The 24,174-nt window shown below is 45.7% G+C and overlaps 2 protein-coding genes across 2 annotated transcripts in view; one reads left to right on the top strand and one right to left on the bottom strand.

Moving 5' to 3' along the window:
- The window catches only part of RBM22 (RNA binding motif protein 22), a 16,182-nt gene extending 8,506 nt beyond the window's left edge, over window positions 1-7,676 (top strand). The window contains exons 8-11 of the mRNA XM_044454475.1: window positions 4,280-4,444; window positions 4,858-4,946; window positions 5,768-5,902; window positions 6,709-7,676. Of these exons, the coding sequence (XP_044310410.1) occupies window positions 4,280-4,444; window positions 4,858-4,946; window positions 5,768-5,902; window positions 6,709-6,839 (520 nt within the window). The 3' untranslated portion in view covers window positions 6,840-7,676. The remainder of the gene's footprint in view (window positions 1-4,279; window positions 4,445-4,857; window positions 4,947-5,767; window positions 5,903-6,708) is intronic.
- A 3,000-nt stretch (window positions 7,677-10,676) lies between these two features.
- On the bottom strand, window positions 10,677-23,157 carry MYOZ3 (myozenin 3). The gene is made up of 6 exons (XM_044454477.1): window positions 23,073-23,157; window positions 20,336-20,490; window positions 18,203-18,277; window positions 16,547-16,685; window positions 13,249-13,429; window positions 10,677-10,851 (listed from the first exon to the last, which is right to left on the bottom strand). The coding sequence occupies exons 1-6, from the start codon at window positions 23,155-23,157 to the stop codon at window positions 10,677-10,679; spliced, it is 810 nt and encodes a 269-aa protein (XP_044310412.1).
- Window positions 23,158-24,174: the final 1,017 nt, after the last annotated feature.

Raw genomic sequence — 24,174 nt, 5'->3', positions numbered from 1 at the left:
TTCCTCATATCAGTCACTGGATCTCCTTCCTCCTTATTTAGTGGTCCCACCACTTGTCTCCCCTTCCTCTTCCTATTTACATGCTGAAAGAAGCCCTTTTTATTGCTCTTGATATTCTTGGCAAGTCTCAGCTTGTAATCAGCCTTAGCCTTGCGAAGAATCCTTCTGCAACGGGCCTCCTCCTCCCAGTATATCCTTTTGTCTATTTCCCCCAGTACCCATTTCCTAGGGTGGTTCCTCTTTCATCTAATCCCTCTAACCACCTCCTTTTGCATCCATGGCGGCACTCTCCTCCGCCTCCCCACCTTACTGACTAGAGGTATCGTCAAGGCTTACGCCTCCAAAACCTCCCTTTTGAGTGCTATCCACCCCTCCTCAATTCGCTTACCTTCTAGTAACCTATCCCAGGAGACTTTCCCCTGTCTGGCCTTCAGTTGGCCAAAGTTGGCCCTCTTGAAGTCCCAGCTTCTAGTGCTCAACCTGCTGCCCTTCCGCAGTCCCCTGATCTCAAAGCAAAGGATGGAGTGATCACTTGCATCCAAAGCTCCCCTAATCTGTACTTCATCTATCAGCTCCTCCCTATTGGTCAAGACCAAGTCAAGGATGTTTCCCCCCCTCGTCGCCTCTCGGACCCTCTGTGTGAAAAACGCTCCCTCAGTAGCTTCTAGGAAGTGACGTGACCTGGCTGTCACTGCTGAGTGAGTCTCCCAAGTAATATCTGGGAGATTGAAATCTCCCATAATTACTGTGTCTCTCCCCCGAGATATCCTTAGAATCTGACCTGTCAGGACATCATCCAGGGTCTCAAGTTGACGTGGAGGGTGATAACATACCCCCACTGTCAGGTCTCATTCCCTGTCAAAACCCCTAAGTTTCACCCAGACTGCTTCTACCGAATCCCCATCTGTGCTGCATTCTGTCTCATTGCATCCTATCCCTTCCCTGGCATATAAAGCCACGCCCCCACCTCTCTTTCCCTTCCTGTCCTTTCTAAAAAGGTGATACCCTTGTATGTTCACATTCCAGACTTGCCTTTCATCCCACCAAGTTTCTGTGATTCCCTTCAGATCATACCCTCCTATTCCCAGGAGAGCTTCAAGCTCTTCCTGCTTATTACCCATGCTCCTAGCATTGGTGTACATGCACCTCAACTCCTTCCCACCGCTTCCTTTCCTTGGAGTTCCCAGCCTCCTCCTTCCTCCCATCCTCCCTAATACCTGGCCCCTCTCTGTAGGAGTCCTGTCAGTCCCTGCAGTATCTCTAAAACCCTGCTCCCAGAGCCCTGATCCTCCCCCCACACTTGTCCAGTGCAGACATGTTACTGGGGGGCCTGAAACCCCCCCCCCCGGCTCAGTTTAAAGTCTTACGGATGAAGCTCACTAGAGCATTTCCAAAGAACCTTTTCCCCATCCTCGTGAGGTGTAACCCGTCCCTTGCCAGAAGTCCATTGGCAAGAAAACGAGTGCCGTGGTCGAGGAACCCGAAGCGTTCCTTCTGGCACCACACCCTAAGCCAGTCGTTCACCTTGGAAGCCCTCCTGTCCCTTCCTGGCCCAAATCCCCGGACAGGTAAGATTGACGAGAAGGCCACTTGGGCCTTCAGCTCCTTGAGTTTCTTCCCCAAGGCCTCAAAGTCCCTGGAGGTCCCAACCACACCCTGCCTGGCCACATCATTTGTGCCCACATGGATCACCAGGAGCAGCTGGTGACCCCCGGAGCGAACAAGACGCTCCACTCTGACCATCACATGCCAGATGCGTGCGCCTGGCAGGCAGCAAACCTCCCTTGTCTCCAGGTTGGAGCGACACACCGCCAGCTCAGTGCCCCTCAGCAGGGAGTCCCCAACAACAATCACCCACCGCCGTACCTTTCCGGTGCTGGTGGGTGGCTGTGCCCTGGCCCTCGCCTCTTCTGCAGCGACCCCCTTGCCGCCTGACGTATCAGGCTGGGGGTCCTGCTGGTCCCCCGAGGCCTCATCAGCCCCAGCCTCCCCAAGTGGAGAGAACCTGTTTCCCAGCTCCAGATTGGTGCCAGGAGAAGGAGGAGGCCGTGCTGGCCTCCTCCTCCTGTGGGTGATATACCTCCATGTCTCCGCAGCTGCTCCTCCCATGGCCTCTCCCTCAACCCTCTGTCCAGAGGGGGGCTGCTCCAGGGGGGCCTGGAGAGCTCTCTCAACCCTCAGGCACCTCACCCCCTCTTCTAGCAGGGTCACCATTTTGCACCGAGGGCAAGTGTATCCCTGCCTCTCCTGGGGGAGAAGGGCAAACATGTCGCAGCTGTCACAGCGGACAGCAACAGCCATGACTCCTGCCAAGGCCATCTCCTGGTCTGCCATCGGTATCCCTTCCGAGACCTTACCTTGGTCCCCTGCCTTGTTAGTCCTGCAGTTCCTCTCACTCGCCCAGTTCTCCCAGACGAAAACCCACTCGCACACACACACACACACACAAGGATAAAATAAATTTAAATTGGAAGAAAAACAAAGCACAGCACAGCACAAACCGAACAAACAATCAAACCCCTGTGTCTCAGGGAAGGGAGTCTCCGGACAGCCTGGGCCGCAGCCAAGGGACGCAGACAAGGGATGACGCCCCACCCCTCTGCTCCCTCCTGGCCCCTCTGGCCCCGCCCCCTTCCTCTCCGCTGTTCCTGGCCCTTTGCTCTGCTGCCCAGCTCCTACCTTGCCTTCGCCAGTCCCCTGGTCACTCAGCGCTCTCTCCCAGCCTCTGCCTCTGCCGCTCTGCCAAGAGGCCAGAGCTTATCTCTTCTAGCTATTCTCTGGAATTCTGCATTCAGTTGGGTGTCTTTGGGACGGTTTTAGTTGCCACCTCTTGTACAATGTAGCGAACCTCCATCCATAGTTCTTCAGGCACTCTGTCTATCAGATCTAATTCCTTAAATCTATTTGTCACCTCTACTGTATATTCATCAGGGATATGATTTAGGTCATACCTGAGTGGCCTAGTGCTTTTCCCTACTTTCTTCAACTTAAGCCTAAATTTTGCAACCAGAAGCTCATGATCTGAGCCACAGTCAGCTCCTGGTCTAGTTTTTACTGACTGTATAGAGCTTCTCCATCTTTGGCTGCAGAGCACATAGTCAATCTGATTTCTGTGTTGACCGTCTGGTGATGTCCATCTGTAGAGTCGTTTCTTGGGTTGTTGGAAAAGAGTGTTTGCTATGACCATCGTATTCTCTTGACAAAATTCTACCAGCCTGCGCCCTCCTTCATTTTGTGCTCCAAGGCCAAACTTGCCTGTTATTCCCATTAGCTTTTGGCTTCCTACTTTAGCATTCCAATCCCCCATGATGATAAGGACATCATGTTTTGGTGTTAATTCTAAAAGGTGTTGTAGGCCTTCATAGAACCGTTCAGCCTCTTCAATACCAGTGGTTGGGGCATAGACTTGGACTACTGTGATGTTGAATGGTTTGCCTTGGATTCGAACTGAGATCATTCTGTCATTTTGGAGATTGTATCCCAGCACTGCTTTTCCAACTCTTTTATTGACTATGAAGGCTACTCCATTTCTTCTGAGGGATTCTTGCCTGCAGTAGTATATCTGATGGTCATCTGAATTAAATTCATCCATTCCTGTCCATTTTAGTTCACTGATGCCTAAGATGTTGATGTTCAGTCTTGTCATCTCTTGTTTGGCCACATCTTACATTCCAGGTTCCTATGGAGTATAGCTCTTTACAGCATCAGACTCTCCTTTCACCACCAGATACATCGGCAACCGAGTGTCCTTTCAGCTTTGACCCAGTCACTTCATTCTTTCTGGCGCTACTAGTACTAGCCCTCTGCTCTTCCCCAGTAGCATATTGGACACCTTCCGACCTGAGGGGCTCATCTTCTGGCGTCATATCTTTTTGCCTTTTGGTACTGTCCATGGGGTTTTCATGGCAAATATACTGGAGTGGGTTGCCATTTCCTTCTCCAGTGGATCACGTTTTGTCAGAGCTCTCTGCTATGACCTGTCCATCTTGGGTGGCCCTGCACGGCATAGCTCATAGCTTCATTGAGCTACGCAAGCCCATTCACCACGACAAGGCAGTGATTCATGAAGGAGATCCCATTATTAGGGTGCTCTATTTATCAAAGATCCATTTCCCATCTGCTGTTGTTAATTAACTAGTTGCCTATTTGGCAACAGGCTTTGCATCTCTCATACAAAGAGAGGGAGGTTGCTGTCTTCCAAACTGATTTTGTTTCATTGTTAGAATTTGACTTGTTTTGGCCTCAGTAATGCGAAACATGGACTATATTATCTCCTCAGGAATCACTTCTATCAGTTTGGCGAGATCAGGACGATAACTGTGGTGCAAAGGCAGCAGTGTGCATTCATCCAGTTTGCAACACGGCAAGCTGCAGAGGTAGCAGCGGAGAAGTCCTTCAACAAGCTTATTGTCAATGGCCGCAGGCTTAATGTGAAATGGGGCAGGTGAGTGGTGCAGAAGAAAAGGGCTTGTGGCAGCATGCATTTTTCCTTTAGAGGCTTTTCTGGACACAAGGGTTGGAGTTTCTGCACTCAGCTGGCAGCACCCAGGGTTGGGCTTTCACGTTAGTTCCAGCGTGCACAGCATGTCATACAGCTTTGAGCACTCTTGAGAGAGTGACTCTGCTCTTTCACTGGCTGTCTTAAGAAGTGAGCTGGCTGGTGTTGAGCGTATCTAGAAAAACTGTCGATGTACACAACTATTAGTAAGCAGGGCATTTGCTCTGCTTTCTCAGAAGACCCATTTTTTATTTTCCCTCTTGAAAATACTTAGTAACACTGAATATTTGGCTTTGGGATCCAGTGTTTTTCTAACTATCTACTTGAGAATAGTTCCAGTGCCTTTTGTTGGGTTTCAGGTCTCAAGCAGCCAGGGGGAAAGAGAAGGAAAGAGAAGGGACAACAGAATCTGGTATAAAACTGGAGCCAGTCCCTGGACTACCTGGCGGTAAGAAAAATGCTCATTCAGAGACATTTGTAACATTTTTTAAAAGTGCAGCAGGTAAAGTACTATTCTTTTGTGTTAGAGAACGAGATATGGGCACTAACCAGAAAAGTTAAGGAAACTGTGTTTTGAATTGGCATGGCTAGAGATTGGCATGGCTAGAGATGTATGAGGAATTAGTTTTAGTTCATTTTTTACCAGAATTTACCCAGTTTGTATCTCCCAGAACTGAATGCAATTTATGACTGAAGTCCATATTTTTCCAAGTGCGCAGTGTGATTTGTGGAACAAAAAAGTAGTTAAAAAGGTGTATGTTAGAAAACATGTTCACATGTGTGAAAACATTCAAAAACACTTCAACCATTTGGTGGAAAATGTATGCTTTTAAAAAAAATGAACACAATGTATATATTTGGGAAAATGCACATGAAAACACACATGAATTTTTGTGTTAAAGCTAAAAGTCTGATACGGACATATGTTGAAGCAACTTTCAAAGTGGAAGTTGAAGAACCTCAGTGACCCGAAGTTCTGTTGGTTTGCCCACCTCTACTGGAAACTGCAAAATTTAGGGACAGAAGTGAAAGTGTTGCCTGGAAGGAAGTTTGTGAATCAAGTGAACCAGTTATTGGAAGGGAAGAAAACACATACTTTAAGACCTGGGTCATTAGTGCTATTTGAAACAGAATGAACTAGTCCTTGGTAAAATAAACCATCTGATTCAGAATGAGGTGCCTTGCATAATAGAGGAATTTCTTTCATTGTTCTTGTGTGTGTATTGCTTGCTGAATGTTTTTCTGTCTCGTGAATTTTGTGTCCTGCAGCTCTTCCTCCTCCTCCTGTGGCAGAAGAGGAGGCAGCTTCTGCAAACTACTTCAACCTACCTCCCAGTGGCCCTCCAGCGGTAGTAAACATTGCCCTGCCGCCGCCACCTGGCATTGCTCCACCACCACCTCCAGGTAATTGTCTTTCCTTCTGGAGAAACAGGTGCCAAATTGTCTTGTTCTTGCATCCATGAATGTATATTCTGTTGCTTAGTTTAGGGATAGCAACCTGCCATTCTCCAGATGTTTTGAATTATACTTAATACCTGATCATTGGCCATGTTTACTGAAGCTTTTGGAAATTGTGATCCAAACAGCTGGAGCACACTAGGTTGCTTAACTCCATCTCTCAAGTCTTGCAAATGTGTATTCCTGAAGAAAAACACATGTTCATTCCAGGGATTTTTAGCCCATGTTGCTAAAAAGCTTTCATACTTCAGCTCAGCTTTGTCATGCCCAAGAGTTAGCTATGTCCTGAGTAAGACAGAGGGAGAATTGCTGAGTGATGAGAACTGTAGAAACAACGTGTTTTTCTCTGAAATAACTGTAGCCCAATCCAGAATGCCAGTACTAGGAAATAAGTTGAGTGGGAATTGCCGAATAATTGCCGAATGCACAGGGCTTACTCTTCACTTGCAGTTCTTCTGTGTATTTAAAAGAAAAACATTTACCGGTAATGCATTGAATGTATAATTAAACTTGCAAGCAAAAATGAGATAATGAAGGCAATCCTATCCCTGTTTAGACAGGAAAAAAGGACCTATAGCTCCTGGCTGACTGGGTCATGCTGGGAGATGCAAGACTGTTTTCTGCCTAGGAAGACAGGATTATACCCTAAATCAAATAAAATGTTACCAAGAAAAAGCTTGAATGAAGTCCTTAGTTAAAAGAATTTTGTGAGTTTTGATCAGGTGTGAAAATGTCTTTTTTTCTCCCTGCAGGATTTGGGCCGCACATGTTTCACGCAATGGGTCCTCCACCTCCTTTCATGAGAGCCCCCGGTCCCATTCATTACCCTTCACAAGATCCACAGAGGATGGGTGCCCATGCAGGGAAGCACAACAGCCCCTAACATGGCTGGGTCATTCTTACTGTTTAATTTTCTCTTTTTTTAAATGGAAAGTTATGTTGGTAGCATACCACATTCAGTTGTAATGAGCGGGAAACTCAGCCTCCCTTTTCCTGTACACAGCACAGGCCTAGTCCCACTGTGTTACACAACTAGAAGTCGTATCATTTCTAGAACCAAAATACTTTTATTACTGAGTTTAAAAAGGTGGCTTCTGCTTAAAAGGAAACAGAAGTGAGATAGAGGAATGTTAATTGTATTAGAACTGCAAATCCCATCAGTGTATTCAATTTTGCACACCTGAAACTAGTCTTTTAACAAAAAATAATTATTTTTAAGCCAGTTTGGTAATCCCCATCAATAAAAATCACCAAGCTTTGTTCAGAATAGCTCCTTGCTCAAAGTTCCTTTCCTGCTAATCTGTTTGAATGTCAGATTACTGTACTGCCATTAAAACTAGATTCACGTTCCTCCTTGCACTGAGTTGGGATGGAAAGACGACAGAAAACTAGTATGAAGATGAGCAGGTGGAGTGACACTTTGCATTAATGCTGTTTCTTGCCATTCACAATCTGTTTGTGATACATGCTACCAGAATGTTGAGGCAGCAGTTCTGCATGTTTGTTAATCCTCTGTTAAAGAGGTTGGTGACTCTGAATTGTGGCGTACGTGGCCTTCATATCCATTTGCTACTAAAACTAGTCCGGTTTATTTCCTCACCTAGCATTTGATTACCAATGGCTGTTCTAAGTCTGTGTTCTCGGTATTTACTCTGTACCATCTGTTTTCTGCATCAAGTCTGTAATGTGTCCTAGTAAAGAGAATCATATTTTTTACCTATTCTGATGTCTTATTAACTGGTGGGGGTTTTTTAAATGAAAATAAAATATTACATAGCAGATTCTTTCACTGAGACCTAAACCTTGCTTCCAGTGGCAGCAGACTGAACTTTGTTTACTTTTCCTTATTTTCTGAAATGATGGGATACAGAAGTGAGAAACACCTTTATGTACCTCTCTTGGTCCCTTGGTCCACCACTTCATGAAATAACATGTTTCAAACTTGGCCAGTCCTTATTTAGAGGCTTTGAAATGTTCTACAATGATGCCAGATGTGAATATCTACTAAAATTCAGAATTGCATCCTAGAAACCTTGGTTAATTATTAAAGGATCAGATAACACTACTGCAGTTTTGCCTCTTAGTCTGATCCTGTTGCACTTTAGGTTGCTATAAGCTGTGGGGAATGCAAACTGGTACTGTCAAACCACCCACATTTAAGTCCCTTTAGAGTAATAAAATACGTTGTGCCCTGCACGGAAAAAACAATAATACCCACAGAAGTTGCCCTTGGCTAGTTTGCACTTGCCTGAAATCTCTAATATCAGCATTCAAGCAATGCATTGGGGTGTGGGTCTCGTCCGCAAAGCTGGTGGCATTTAGTCATACCTGGAATCCTGTGAGGTATGAGTTCCAAAAGGAGAAGCTGTGTTAAAAATGCAACAAAGCTCTTTTGTGACATCTTAAGACAACTGTGGCATGTTATGAAAGCTACCACTTAAGATATAATGAACATACTATCATATGCATTTTTAGAAAAAAGAAAAGTCCCCCAGCTCCCAGTTTTTCCCAGCCAGCCAGTCAGCCGTGTGTGTGTGTGTTCGTTCGTTAAAAGCTTTTCTGTCCCACCATCCCCTACAACCATCTCCGCTTACAAGAACGGCTGGCACAGTGTTCTGTTTATGCACCACAAAACATGTTTGCTTCTATGAGACAGGGATAATTTTCCCTCATTAGATTTATCTTCACAAGTAGATTTCTGGTTTTTATTTTGAAAGGACTGACATTTGTTTATCAAATAACCAAGAAAGATGCATTTAAAAATACAATTCATTTTATTTCCCTCGTTGTATATTTTTAAATGTAAACATGACTTCCTGTTCACAAGTCTGGAATTGGGCTGGAATTCTTGTTAACAATAATTTTGTAACAGATGAGAAACTGCTATCCCTTCTTGTTTGATTTCCCATTTGGAGTTGGAATGAAACTTCTAGACATGAGTGTTCTGAACAACTATTAAGTTTCCCTTTGATAAAAATCAACTATTGAATTCCTTTTAAAGCGTACTTTTTATGGCTAAATGTTATGGTTAACATGTCTAAGAAAAATGGCATAGTTTAATGACTGTTAAATCCCAATAACTTAATTATACACAAAATAATTCTAGAAAGCTGGATAAACAACATGAATAAGCAGCACTGTCAATTAGAGAAAATGAATATTTAAATAAGCCCCCTTATTGGTTCTGGTGCATACTGTTTTATTCCAAGGCTGCTTCACCTTGGTCAGTCTGTATCAGATAATATCTACATACACATACATAGCAGGACAATTTGGTTGGACCAGTGTTTCTTACTCTGGCCAGATCTGGGACATGTGAGGAACAGTACTAGTAACAGGACTATGATCTGGTGATCCTTTCCCTCCAGTTTATTCCCAGTGTCTGGGTTAGGAAGATCAAAGCTGCAGCCCTGGAGCTTATTATGTGGGAATAATTCACACTGAAACTTTTCTGTCCCTGCCCACCTTTCCTACTGAATCTATTTCTCAGCCCTATAATCCTAAAATTCTGTCTTCAGAAAGTCAATATCATAATGGATTCCCCCTTTCTTTACACATGCTACTACATATAATTTAAGAAAAACTAATTAGTTAGAACATTGCTGCACATTCCTTTCTGTAAGAACAAATGAAGGTATGAGACAATGGCTGCACTGGCCCTTTTAGCACTGCTCACTAGTTCATTTAGCACCATGGTTGTGTTATCATATCACTTGTATCCTGACACCCTGAACTGTCTACCTTAGGGCCTTATGGCTCCTTCCACTCTTACCCAAAACTGGACCTTGACCTGATTGGGATATTAAGACTAATGTTCCAGAAGCAGCTTACAGGACAAGACAGCTGTAAAAATGGATAGATATTACTTAAATGCTAAAGAAACATTTTCTTTGTTGCTTTCTCTTACAACATCTTACTTTCCTTTTATTTTTCAGAAAATTCTGGACTAGCTTTGGATACAAATGAGATATCCAAACTTGACCTGCTATTCCTTTCTTTCTTTGTGCACAAAATACAATTTCTTTGAACTTCCACTAGCTTATTATTTGTGACATTTCCATACTGCCCCAGCCAAAACTGTTGCTTCTCAGATCACTTTCCTAAACACTTTGCATTCCTTTAAAGAGCCAAATTTCCAAAACCCCTGTTGCCATAATACGGTCAGCCAAAAATATTGTGCAAGCACTCAAGTTCTCCAGAACTTATTTATCAGGCCAGATGGGATAAAAGGCAGGCTGGGGACAGCATGTGGAGGGAGGATTTTTGCCATGCAGTTGCTCCCTTGCAGCACCTGCTCTTTGTAATATTGCCTAATGATTGTTCTGGTTGGCCTCGTAAAGCTATCACAGCAACATGGGCTATCGAAAGTTGTTTGTGATCGATGGGGCTAATTTCTTTCTTTCTGAACTACTCGTAAGTAACTCCACCTGGCACTTCAGCTTTTTGCTGTTTTAGACCTGGCTGGTCTCACATCACCTGTAGTCACCTTTGAAAAGTGATGTCCTAGTCTGAAGTGAAAGGCATGCTATAGTTGCATGGCTGAAGAGTACAGTAATTGCCCTAGACAAGGGAACAGCATACATAATGGTGAGAAATAAGCAAAAGCTACTATTAGGATATTCTATGCTAAAGGGATCCCCATTCTGGCCAATATATATTGGTAAATTGGGAAAGTAGCATGCATTGGCTTTGGGAAGAAAGCAGCAGCAGCAGCATCTGGTTACAGATCCTCTGATTCTGGCATGACCAGTATCCAGCCCCGGGGTGCTCTGTTAAAGTTCGGCCTTCTTGAAAGGATCTCCAGGCTGTTCATGGCATCTGTCTGAGCCTCAGCCATGTCAGGGAACCCGAGGAACACATCATTCAGTAACAGTCCACCAAATGGGGTTGGAGTCCTGCAACCAGAGGGAGATTGCTGTGATGTGTTTGCAGAACAAAGCGCATGTTCAACCTTAGGAGGACGAGATGCTGCCTCGGACATGTGGCACAGCAGGTGACGGTCAGTGCTGTTTTCCGTTATTCCAAGTGGGCCACAAAGAAACATTCTTTCCCGTGCTGTGCTAGTCTGTTCGCAGACAATCTGGCCAGGAAGTTACAGCACATTTTTGCATGTGCTTGCATTTCACCAAAACTCACCCAGGGTACAATTCACAAGTGTGGTTCATGCTTCATGTGGTTCTTTTTTCTGGTGCCAGACAAAGTCCTACAACTCTGCAGCCTCTGTTATCCCAAAATAGCCGCATTGCCTGAGATGTTGAGCCTTAGTTCCCTGGGGCTTTTACAATTTATTTATTCATCATATAGACATCCTGCCTCTTTTCCTGAAAGTGGCTTACATAATCTTCCATTTCCATTTTATCCTCACAACAACCAGGCAGGGCAGGGTAGGCTGTGAGCCTGTGACTGGTACAAGGTCACACAGTGAGCTTCATGCCCAAGTGGAGACCAAAACCCAGATCTTCTCAGTCCTGGTCACTCTAACCATTATATAACATTGTCTTGTGCATGAAGAAGCTGTAAGCATCCCTTGGAAAATATACACATTCATTCATTCATTCATTCATTTAGAAGATTTCTATGCTGCCCCATTTGCCGAAGCCTCGGGGCGGCTCACAAACATAAATAACTTCAATTAAAATAATATAAATTAACAGTATAAAATAAGTCACCCTGGCCAAAGAATAAAATAAATAAATACTATTAGCAGTTAAAATGACATTTGAATAAAAGGGTCTTCGCCTGACGCCGAAAAACAAATAACGACGGCGCCAGGCGGACCTCTCTGGGGAGCACATTCCATAGATAGGCAAATGGAAGCCTAGAAGTTGTAGAACTGCTGTTGATGAAAACAATAGTGAAAATATGTTTGGCAGTTCTCACCAGATCAATCATTAGGGTTTCTAAGATAAAAATTGGGAGCTGTTTTCAACCGTAAATTGTTGGTTCTTTGAACAAAGTTAGGATAGTTTGATTTTTGAGTTGTTAGGGATTGTTTATATCATAACTATCTAAAATCCAACTGATTTAATGGATCCACTGAGTAGGACCAAGTCCAGATCTGTCCAAATATACACAGAGGATACTTAAAACTTGGCTGAAAAACTTGCACACTTTTCGAACATTGGCAGTTCATTCTGGATCAGGAGGCTTGCAGAATGATCACCCCTTAAGCATCCTCCCTGACTTCCTGGGGTGGGCAGCACTGGCAGGGCTTGTCAAGACAGACAGCCTTAGCTTGTACAAACCAAAAAATAAAAATAAAAACATCCATCAACTAGAGAGTCATTAAAACAGGTTAGAATAAGCCACCCACCCAAACATTTGCTTAATTAAGCATGCAATTCCAAGTGTTAGGGAGAAAAAAGAGAGCCAATGTGGTGTAGTGCTTCAGAGTGGTCTGGGACTCAGCCGCTCTGGGTCCTCATCCCTGCTCAGCCATGGAGCCAACTGGGTGATTGCAGGCCAGTCCCAGACTCTGAGCACCAACTATCTCACAGGGTTGTTGTTTGGGGATAAAACTGAGAGCAGGAGGAGCAGAATGATGTAAGCTGCTTTGAGTTCTTAAAAAAGAAAAAAGTGGGATATAAATCTACGTAAGTCTTGCAGCATTCACCAGGTAGCCCCAGTCTGCAGGAGGCCAAATGGTGCAGTAGTGAACCCAATCTGGCTTAACTTTAACTTCGTTACCTTCAAGGCTAAGTCAGCTCAGCCTTAAAACGAAGTGCAGGGACCTACCATGGGCTAAGGAAAGACGAGGACCCACTAGTGTAAACTTGTGCTGTTGCGGTATTGTGTTGTGATCAGCCTATTTTGCAGTTATGGCTGTGACTGAGGGCCAATTGGAGAAATGATTTGGGGCAGTGGAAGTGGGGGAAGGCAGGAAGGGAAAGCATTCAGCACTGTGGCCTCTTCCACTCCAGACCACGACATCCCAAAATAGTTTGTACTTAAAAAAAAAAAAAAAAAGCTGTCAGGGTCTGTTACGTTTGTGCATGTGTTTCACTAAAGTATCAATAGCCAGGTGACCCTTTTTATTTTAAAAGCCATTCAAAGTCACATTGATTTTGGCATCTTGCCTTTTGAAGGACACATAGAACTCTCATGCATTTAAATCTTCATTATTTCATTTGTTTCTGCATGTATAAAATAAACATATGCTTTTAAATGGTCTCTCCCTTTTTCCACATCATTGATATCCACAGAAGGGACCTGGTATATTAAAAGATGTGCTGAGCCGGCCATGTGAAACAATAAAATAGAACAAATCCATATAAAGCAGAATGAGCTGTTACCTGTTGAAGCTCCTGAGGCTGATCGTGTCCACTTTCCTGACAGGTTCAGGCAAAGCATTCTCCCTGTCTCTCTGGTAATCCTCGTGGCTAAGGAACTCCTGCCACGGAGACTGGTAGCCTTTGGGGATGGCTGTTCTGTTGAACTTCTCTGGCGGGACTTCCTTTAGGGGTCCAGCATAGCCTGCAGATGGGAAAGACAAATGAAAAGCTCATGCTTGGATTGTTGTGCCGTGCGATTTCAAATACCTTGCTTCTAGCAAATTGGACGGGAACCTCTGGGCCACAGGCCTAATTGGCCTATGGTGGTTCTCAGTCTGGCCTGCTGAGTGTTCTTGCATTCCCCCAGTGTGGGCCTTGGGAGGGCAATGGCTGTACCCAGGATTAACAGTGGACAAGTGGATGAAAGGTCCCGGAGTAAACCAGAGGCTGGTGTGCTCCCCAGAGGCTGGCTCAGCTGTGGCAGTTTTGCCGTGCACCGGCCTCCTCCAGCAGGGGCAGCCAGTGTGCCAGGACCTGCATATTGCATTTCCCAGGATTTGAATGATGCCAAGGGTCATACCCACCTCCTGCTGTCACTCAGCCTGTGGAGGGCAGGATGCCAACTGGCCTGCACCCCAATTTAAGTGGCCATTTAATTTCTGCAAAAAGTAGAATACATGCTAGGGAAGAGACCTTCCTGGGGTGATCTTATCCCCATGCTATTCAGCCTCTCCATGAATGGGCTGAATGGGGTCATCCAGAGCTTTGGCGTATGCTGCTGTCAGTATGCTGATGGCACACAGCTCTAGCTCCGCTTCCATTTCCACCAGGTGAGGCTATGGATTGCTAAATGGCTGTGACAAGGGGCTGGGTGAGGGCTGATAAACTGAAACCCAGTCCAGATGAGATGGAGATGCTGCTCGTGGGTGATACTTCTGATAGAAAGGGCAGGGGGCTGTTAAACCTGCTTGAGGTCGCTCTACCACTGAAGGGCAGATTCATATGTTGGTGTCCTCCTGGAGCTATCTTAGTAAACAAAGGACAGGGATCGTAGTAACTTGAGGCTTCATTGGCATGTACTACCTTTTACCAACTTTGGCTGATGATTCAACTATGCCCCTATCTGGAGAGGGACGACGTAATTTCAGTTGTGTATGCTCTGGTAGCAGCTAAGTTAGACTACTGCAATATTCTTTGTGTGGGATTGTCCTTCAAGGCAGTTCAGACACGGTGGCTTGTGCAAAATGTGGCAGCCAGATTAATAACTGGGACCAAAAGGTCTGAAAAGATGAGACCTATTCCAGCCTGTTAGCAAAGAATGCCTCTGTGTGTTTCTGTGTGTCTGACTTTGACTCAAAGTGCTAGCTTTAACTTACAAAGCCTTGGGTCTCCAGACTTGTATTGCTTAACTCTCCTGATCTGGATCTACCCAGACACAACAATCTGCATCTGAAGGCATCCTCTGAGTGTCACCCCTGGGGCAAAGGACTGCAACATGGAATAGGCCCCTTTCTTCTGTAGCCCCCTGATTATGGAATGATCTTTCCTCAGAAGCCTAGCTGGCACCAACATTGTAATCTTGTTGGTGCCATATCAAAACTGCCTGAAACTCCTGGGCATTTAATGCCACATGATGGCTCAGGTCAACTGTTTTAACAGCTCTATTTTCCTAATGAAATTATTTGAGCTTCTTAAACTGTTTTACATTTTGTGCATTTATATTTCATACTGTGTTTTCTTGTATCTGCATTCTATATTTTGCGCATTGCTGTGAGTTGCCCAGAGAGCTTTGGCAATTGGGTGGTACGGAAACAAAGCAAGTATACAAATAAACCTGTTGCCATGTCCTTGGGGTGCCCCTAGCTGTTCTCATCCCTTCTTCTAACTTCCTGCTGCTCCCATGTACAAATGTGCAACTGAGAGTCAATGGCAAGGAGCAGGTACCCCTGCCTGACCCCCTGTGGGCACCACAACACCGGGCAGCGGGCCCAGAGGATCCAATCCCAGCTGCCACCAAGAGGGAGGGGGTGGGCAGTGGTGGCTGCTCTTTACAGAAACTAGGGCTGGGGGGAATTCATGCTGGTCTGACTTCAGTAGGAACTTGCCCGATTTCTCCCTTTTGAACCGATGAGCAAATCAAAACTCAAGTAACTTTTGTGATCTGCACTGCTACAGGTGGTGCAGTGGGGCAATTCAATTCAAAAAAGCCATACAAAAAGTGTATGTGAGATGAAAGCAAACAGAAAAATATGTATTTTAGTCAAATTAAGGTTCAAACTTGCATCAAATTAGGGAAATGGCTTCCAAATGGTTCCTATTAGACAATGAGCACCAAAATGCACACATTAGGGAAATGTACAGAATGTGTATAAATTTTCACATGCACTCCAAAAGTAAAAAACAAAACAAAAAGTTTGGAATGAACTATCCTTAAGACTTGAATAATGAGAAATTTTGATAAAATGATCCTAACAAATTTGCTTATTCCTGAGACCCATTGTTCTAGGATTGTGTGGTACTGAGAAAATAAAAAAGCTGGGGCAGTGTGCACATGTCCGTTCCGAGTTTCCTGGAGAAAAGAAGGAACAGTCTTTCAAATGCCTCCGCTTGTGCAAGCACACCCCTGTTCCCCGGTCTGTGTGCGTGCAGTCTCCAAAAAGAGCAGCACTGGACTCGTCCCACCAACACAGGGTGCTTCCGCCAAAGACAAGTTGACGCCCTTACTTAGGCATGGAGAGGCTGCCCGCCCGCCCGCCCACCTCCTTGTGTGCCTGTGTCTAAGGAAGGAAAGCACAGCTGTCCTCTCCATCAAACAGGCTGCTGTCAAGGAAAGGGCAAGCTTTCTTGCGATGTCTTGCTAGACATGTCCAGGGGCCTTGAAGGCAAACTGCAGCTCTTGCTCTAGACCATCAGACTGAAAGCTGCCTGCTTCCTCAGGACTGAACCTGGGATTAGACGGCAAGCAGCACCTGCTGTTCCCAGCACATATTTGTGGAAACAGAAGATAAAATAATAGGATAAAGGGCCCAATGGGAGGAATCTGGGTAGCTCGGATGACTGCCATCGCCATTACTGGGATGTGTGGGGAAGTGAGTAGCCACCCTTCCGGGGTTCTTGCTCTTGCAGTGACTGGTCAAGTTTGAGATGGGTAGCCCAGAGCCTGCCCAACTTGATGCCCTCCAAAAGTTTTGGACTGCAGCTTCCAGCAACCCTGACCATTGGCCATGCTGGCTGGGGCTGATGTGAGTGGAAGCCCAAAGCATCCAGAGGTCACCAAGGTGGAGAAGGCTGGTGTAGCCTGCAGTGGATAGCTTATTACCTGGAGCAAGTGATTCGGGATTCAGGGCTTTGCTCATCCTCAAGACTTTATCTGTTTTCTTCAGCACTCTTGGGGGCGCCCCCTTTCCCAAGCCGGCCGCTTGCAGCTGCGCATGGATGTTCTCTGCATTATGGACAGACTAGCAGACAAAGCAAAACAGATATAGGTTGCACACATTTTCTCTCATCAAAGAGATCTTCTCTGCTTGTCCTCTAGTGATCGAGGTCTGGCTGGATCTTCCAGAAACAGCAGAATAACAAAAGGCAGCAATAGGAAGCTAGTTGGCCATTTGATGGGCAGTTGCTTTTTGGCTTCGAAGAGGCAAGGGCATTTTAAGGTTGCCCAAAATAAGCAGAGTTGCTCCTTTCCAAGAGCACTGCAAATACATCTGCAGTTGGATCTCATTCTGAAACTGAATTTGTGCCTCCCACTGTCCCAATCTTGCCTGGCTACAGACCCCCAGACTGCTTTCCCTTGCCTCCTGCAACTCAAATGTCGACCTTACCTGCATCACAGGCTTATATTCTTTGACACTACTTTATATGTTATAGTCATGTATCACCCAAAAAGAAAAAATCCATTGTACACCCCAAAAGCACAAAAAGACAGATCAGCATAAAGTCTCCATGATTTAATTTTTATGTGTTCATGCAAATTAATTACCATACTTTAAGTGGAACTACAGTGCATCTCACCATAGTTGGATGGACTGTGACCAGTGTACCTGCCTGTCCAGTCTGCTCTCCAGGTGCTAAAGGCTGAGGGACAATTCAGTCCCTGTTTCTCCTTGTTTCTTTCCTTTAAACCCAGACTTAGACTGGACAGGCCTTCAGAAAATGCTTACAGATAGAGGACTGTCCTCTGAGACCTCTCTATAAAGTAGGACATGTGGCCATCCTAAATTGGCTTCCCCCAAAGAACCATGGGAACTGTAGGATGATGATGTGCTGAGACTGCTTTGCTGCAAAGCCTCTCCTTGCCTCACAGAACTACAGTTTGCAGGATTCCTTGAATATGCCTGTTCCACCAATGTACATGCAGGTCAGAAGAAAGCAATAAATTAGTTTCATTTTTGAGCTGAGCAGGATTTTGAATGCAGATCAGCATCAGCAACCACTGGGGCAGTAAGCAGTTTATCTTTATTCCCATGTCAGTATTAAAGAAAGTTAAACAAAAGGATGAGCAGATTAAGGGCATGTTTTCTGGGGCACGGAGGTTTATGTACGAGGACAGTTATAGCATCACAAGGAAAATAATCAGTGAAGCTACTCCAGGATTAACCAAACAGGTTGCTGTGGCAGCCAACTCCACATGGAAGCCTTATGCTGCTTCCCTGTATCACTGAGCCTTCTCCAGAGAGCAGAGGAGAGGAGCAGGAGAAGGCCATTCGTGGCTGCTAGTCCTGATGGCAGCTGCCAACTCGAGCAGCAGTGGCAGCAGGCCTCGAGCAGCAGGGCAGCCGACTGCGGTTACACCCACGTCCCTCCTGTGGGCAGCTGCTTGGCCACCGTGTGAAGAGAATGCTGGGCTAGGTGGCCCTTGAGCTGATCCAGCCGGGCTCTCCTATTGCCTCACCTCCTGCAGAGTATCATGGGCCCTGCACGCCAACGCAAACAAGCAGAACCACCCCGCCCCTTCCACGCAACAGCCACTAACCATCCATCCTTCTGCCGCTTCCCCGTTGTGCATCCCATGGGAATCTCCTCCTGCTCCAGAGATCCTGTTCAAGGCCTACAAGTGGAACAAGGAGAATGCATGAAACCCTGGCATGGACACAGAGGGCCTTCAGGAGGTTGTGCTGAATGGTTGTCAAGCTAACCAGGCCTGCCACTGAACTTGGCTCAAGACCTTCTACAGCACAAGCTCATGATTATGGCCCTGCGCTGTATTCATATTTCTAAAGTGAATGAGGTGGTCTTGCTTTTGAGCCCATTTTGAAGAGGGGGTGTGTTTTGTCAGAAGTGTTTTCCATCAAACCAAAAGGAATACTCATCAGCCAGTTGCTTTAAGTTTAAACCAGTTTAAGACCAGAAGAGAAGATCTGAATGGCCTCCAAGATAACGCAGGGTGATTAGATTTGCTCCAGCTTCAAATACATCAAGTTGTTCAACTGTTTTAGGTGTGAGCTAAAATCTGATTTCCTTCAGACGTGCATTTCGCCTTAACACTTTGATTCCACATGAAGAAGACCAGAAGTCACCACACCAAGGCTCTTTTCCATTATCATTCTCACGAATTAGAAATTGGGGAAGTTTTGTCCCCGGGTGGGAAGCATGCTGCTTTCATTCCTCAGTATTAGCATTTCCTGAGCAAGAGAGAAAGCAAGCCCCAGAACTCTTCCCCGGCCTGGGGTCCTCCAGGTATTATGGTCTGGATTTCCTGTCACCCCAGTCATCAGCTAAGGTGGCTGAGGGGGATGGAAGTGGTAGTTTAATGCATCCGGAGGGCACCCTGTTGAGGAAGGCTGGCATGGTTTGCACTGTAAACTGCTGACTAGATGTTTTGTTTTATTCTGCTATCCAAGAATATTTGAACAGAGATAAAGTAGTTGTTTGACTGACTAGCTTGAGTTCATGGGTAGGCTATGACTGTAAGCTGGCAGTCTGCATTGTGTCCATGCAGTGCACAACTAAACCCATTCTTGGAAAACTGTGTGCGCATGTATTTGGGCCCCAGACCTATAGGACACAAACCTGCAAATAGAATAGATATGCTAAGTTCAATCTAAATATGTAAATTGTAAAATAATTACCAGAGCTTATTTAAATTTGAGAGATAGCAAATTCAGGCAATTAACTTCTTATTCAGATAATTTCTGAATTTTTAAGAATAACTTCATTTTTAAAAATTTGGAACCCACGTCATTTCCATTACAAGTAACTTTCAATTTTTTGCTGTTCTGCTCCCATTTCCTCCTCTCACTTCTTCCTCTTTCCTTCCTGTTGGATAATCCCCCCCCCCCCATTATGCAATTAGTCTTCCATTGGCATCAGTGGACGGTCATGAACCTGGGACCCTGCCTAGCAAGATCCCTGCCAAGATGAGCTCATGGATGTCAACATTTACCACCCCACAGTGCTGTTGCTTGTTTTTCACATTCTTACTGGCAGTTCATTGCTTTTAATTGATGTTCCTTGGACAGCCCTAGGAGCCTCTGGGGCAAGAAAAGGCAATGCACTTTTTTTTTTTTAGAAAAAGGGGAATGGAGGGGAGGAGGACCAGGAGGTCCTTGCTGAAGCGTGATAAAAAGAAAACCCACGCACCATCCTCCATGATACTTCAAGCAAAGCGATGGCCACATAGCTTGGGGTGGTCAGCAACCCGCAACCCCCCAGCCTCTTGGCTGGGGAAGAGTCACCCTGAAAGCTCAGCTTCCAGGGTTAGCCCTCCCATGAGGCTGAGTTAGGGGGCCACTTCAGCAGCAGATGTGGGTGTCAGAAAAAGGTGGCAAATCGTTAGTCATTTCATTTGTTGTGATTCTAACTGCCAGTCTGAGGGAGAGGTGGCTGTGGGATTTCCTGCCTCACGTGCCAGAATAGCAGAGCTGGCCTTGGATCCGCTCCAAAAAACAAGAAACTGGATACAGGATCGGACAGGTGCCAGTGTGTGACCATCTTGTGCCTGCTTGCCCAGCGCTTCCCCAGGGCTCCCTAAAATACATCACATCCTACAGCTTTATACCCATACATAGCAAACATAGCTAGGACAAAAATCACAAGAGACTAGTCCTCCAGGTGCATTTAAAATACACTGCCAGCTTCCAACACAAGAGCGTCCCAAGCGACTCACAGCTCTGTAGCCTGTGGGGTGCTCCAGCACAAAGCGCTGCACCCTCTTCTGCCTCTGCTGGTACAGCCTGGAGCCCCTGTTGATCGGCAGGGAGAGCTCCTCCATCATCAGATCCTGGGGGACACTGACCTTCTTCCCCAAGTCGAGCTGCGGAGCTGAGCAGACACACACACACGCACAAGAGCAGGGGGAAAATGAGGACCAACTGGCTTTATCGTGTGCCCGAGGGCAGGTTCCAGAGAGGCAGTGCAAACCCATGAGTGTCTACCCACAAGTGAGCCCCACGATATTCAGAAGGGATTAGTCCCAGGTCAGTGGGTGCAGAATCGCACCCTAGGTAAGGTCAAGGGGCAGTCTATGACAGCATGAGTTTATGGGGTGTGTGTGATATTAGCCCTATTTGGAAAAGACCAATCGTAAGGAGGAGACTTAAGTGACTCAGTTATTTTATTGATTGATTGATTGATTGATTGATTTATATTCTGCCTTTTTCCTACCAGCTTACATCATTCTCCTCCTCCATCTTATCCCCACAACAACAACCCTGTGAGGTAGGTTGGGCTGAGAGTCTGTGACTGGCCCAAAGTCACCCAGTTGGCTCCATGGCTGAGTGGGGACTAGAACCCAGATCGTATGAGTCCCAGTCCCAGGCTCTTAACCACTACCCCACACTGGCTCTCCAGTTATGTTCCATTCATTTCAACTGGCCCTCTCTAAGAAGGATTCTAAGTAGGATGGACATTAGATGCAATTCAGTGACTAGATTCACACAACATGTTAAGTCACGGTGGCTTATAAGCTGTGGGTGGCTCATCCTGTCCAGCAGCATGGTTTATTGTCTCAACCACATGACAAGCCACCCATGACAAGGCTTATAAGTCATGTGTTGCATGGTCACAGTGCTTAAATGCACAGTGTGGGTTGCATTCTGCCAGAGCTGGAAGGAATCTGCTTGCAGAAAGGGACTTCCATGCCCTCTCCTTCTTCTGATGCCCCTCCAAATCCCCAGAGGAGTTCCCAGTCCACTGGAGAGCATTTGGGGGCACGCAAGGGACTACAGTGAGGAAAAGAAGATGAGGAAACCCCATTCCACAGGTAGTGTCCTTCCATTGGCAGAGCCAGTTTCTGCATCCAAGCCTACCTGCAGGTTATAAATAAAATCCTGCAACTCATAAATGGAGAGCACAGTCCTTTGCACGTGTTCATGTGGAAGTGGCTCCACTTACACTCAGCCAGGGCTTTCTCCCTAGTAGCTGTCTTTAGAATTGCACTTCACCTTTAGGAGCTGAGGGGCATACAATGCACCCTCCCTTTGGCTAGAATCTGCATCGGGGATCCCTTGAGGAGCCAAGTACTTGAACTGGTCTGCCTTCCCCTGCTCCTGCCCTTTATTTTAGGATCAGGGTCCATCAGAATTTCCAGCATGTCTGCCTTGTTCCTAGCATATGAGTTTCAAGATCTTTTGTTAGCTGTAGCAGGCTGAGAAATGAACCTTGCCTTCTGGCAAAGACATTAAGACCTAGACACAGAGGAGACTGAAGTCTCCTGTATTGGTGGGGATACTAATCCACTGCAGCTGTTATTCTCAACGCTATAGAAGCTATTCATAATGTTCTGTAATAGTGAACCTCTTCTGAAGGTGGAGTTAGCATCATGGATAGCTCCTATGATGGTCAGAATAAACGCTGGCATAGATAAGTTCTACTGACTTGGAGTCACCAGATGTTTTGGAGAGAGGGCTTGTGTGTGTGTGATTTAGTTATGCCTCTTTGGTATGATTCAGTATTTAAAGGAGCCACAAGGTAAAGAGGCAAGCATCAGAATGGGTCCTGAAAGTTGCTAAATGTGATGAGAGCATGGCCAAGAGGAATCGAGTTGACCTTTGATACTAAAGTAGGAGACATGTAGAGTTGCAGAGGCAGTGACTGGATCACAGTAGGCAAAGTGCTAACAGGGAATTCCTGTCTTGGTAAGATTAGGCAATAGCCACAGGAAAAGGAGATATGAGTCTGGCAAATATTCCAGCAGAGATGAGAGTAATTTAGAGGGAGCCAGAAGATCTGAAACCTTTTGTTAGCTGCAGCAAGCTGAGAAATGAATTCAAATTTGGATTAAAATGACTGACTATGGGATTCTACACAGCAGAACAATAGTGATGAAGACATGTAGGGAGTTTTACTCCCAAATGAAGGCATCAAAAGGATAAGATGAAGGGTAGGGTATTAGGGTACCTTCCCGCAGCTTTCAGATCTCACCTGCATCCACAAGAGTTAAACCTTGGTGGATGAGCGATGCAGAGAGGTGTAGCCTCCAAGCTCTCCTTTCTTTATCATTTGGTTTGTCATCCCTCCTCATATTTCATTGACTATAGAGGCCATAGGGTTTTTTTCTCTTATGAATGAAGACATGTGAACACATATGACTGATGTTTTAATGCCTTGCTATCATAATTCTAAATTGAGAGGACATTTAAATTGTAGTTTAAGATTCTGTGATCTGTTGTATTCTTCCTGTAATGAAGATACTCTGTGTATTTTAAGCATTTCCGAGCTTGTGTTAATACAGGAAATGGAGGAAACATACATGCACTCAAGGCCAGTTCATGTTTAACTCCACCCCAAAACCTGGTGCCTCTCGGGGGGACATAGGAATGGAACATGCCTTATACAGGGGTACCAACCCTAACCCCAAGTGTAGCAAAGCCTTCCCTGTCTAGAAAGCAGCCAGCCCAACTTACCATCACCTCCAGTTTTCTCTTTCACAATTGCATGGACTGGTGCATTCTGCTCTCTGCTGTGATCGGAACGTAGAAGAGGAAACATTTTCCCAACTGCAAAGGGAAAGTGGGAGTCAGCAAGAGAATGCAGCCTTTTCACATCCACAAATGCTCCCAAGGCAAGTATCAGAGCTTGCAAATGGATCCTATCCGGAACAGGCAGATGGTTCCTATCTGGAAGATGATCTCACCAGCAGGAAGACTCTGCGCTCCACCAGGCGCTCTAGAAAGCTGTGCTGGCTGCTCTGCAGCTGCAGCAAGCAAAGTTGGAACAACGTTCTGAAGTGCCAGCAACCTGGGATCCAACCTTGAATACCACTCAGACCACGGCATTGGGCGGGCTGGCTCTCTGGAGGCCACTCTGGCCACCCAGAACTGAGAGTGGTCAGTGCAGCTCTCCAGAGATCTCTGGAGAGATCCCACCCAAATGCTTTGCTGTGGGGTCCCTCAGCATGCCGGTGCTGCCATGCCACGGAAAATCTCCAGGACCCCCTCCCCATTAATGCTTCCCTCTTCAGAAGGACCCCTCAAGCAAGTCATTGAGGGATGAGGGAGACCTTGCCTTACCTTAACCCCAGCTTCTTCCTCAGCCTAGAAAATCTGATAAGAAGGAAAAGAACGAACAAATGCAGCATGCCAAGCCTAGGAGCCCTCGGCCTGGAAGCATCTTCTGGAAAAGGCACTATTTGGGGCATGAGGAGAAATTCTTTGGTGCAATACTTACCACGTAAAAGCAGATGATATCCAAAACTGGCTTTCCAAACTGTAGCAGCAGGTCATTATTAATCTGTCATGCCTATTCAGAAGCCCTCTAAAAATTTAACTTCTGCACAAATCCTTTAGCTTGCTTCCCACCACAACATGAACTTTTAATTCAGCTAATGTAAAACGCGCATCGTGAGGAGGACTGCTCAAAGCCCTACGCCCAACTCTGCAGCACCCCCGGAGACAGAAACAGTGAAAGAGTGCCTGGAAGTCTGCTTTCATGAACCAGAGAGAAGGCAGTTATGGGTGCAAACAGAAGTATCCGAATTCAAAGAAAGAAGGTGGAGACGTTAACGGT

Source organism: Varanus komodoensis, unplaced genomic scaffold, assembly GCF_004798865.1.
Source record: "Varanus komodoensis strain SLA01 unplaced genomic scaffold, ASM479886v1 scaffold7_3, whole genome shotgun sequence".
Classification (NCBI taxonomy): domain Eukaryota; kingdom Metazoa; phylum Chordata; class Lepidosauria; order Squamata; family Varanidae; genus Varanus; species Varanus komodoensis.
This window is presented reverse-complemented; position numbering and strand designations above follow the sequence as displayed.

What these genes read in the sequence shown, in the direction of transcription:
- MYOZ3 (XM_044454477.1), bottom strand. Translation starts at nt 23,157, where the DNA reads ATGTTTCCTCTTCTACGTTCCGATCACAGCAGAGAGCAGAATGCACCA. An exon ending in ACCCCACAGGCTACAGAGCT is followed by an intron (nt 18,278 to 20,335) that starts GTGAGTCGCTTG and finishes TTCCACTTGTAG; the next exon opens with GCCTTGAACAGGATCTCTGG. An exon ending in AGCCTCAGGAGCTTCAACAG is followed by an intron (nt 10,852 to 13,248) that starts GTAACAGCTCAT and finishes CTCTGGTTGCAG; the next exon opens with GACTCCAACCCCATTTGGTG.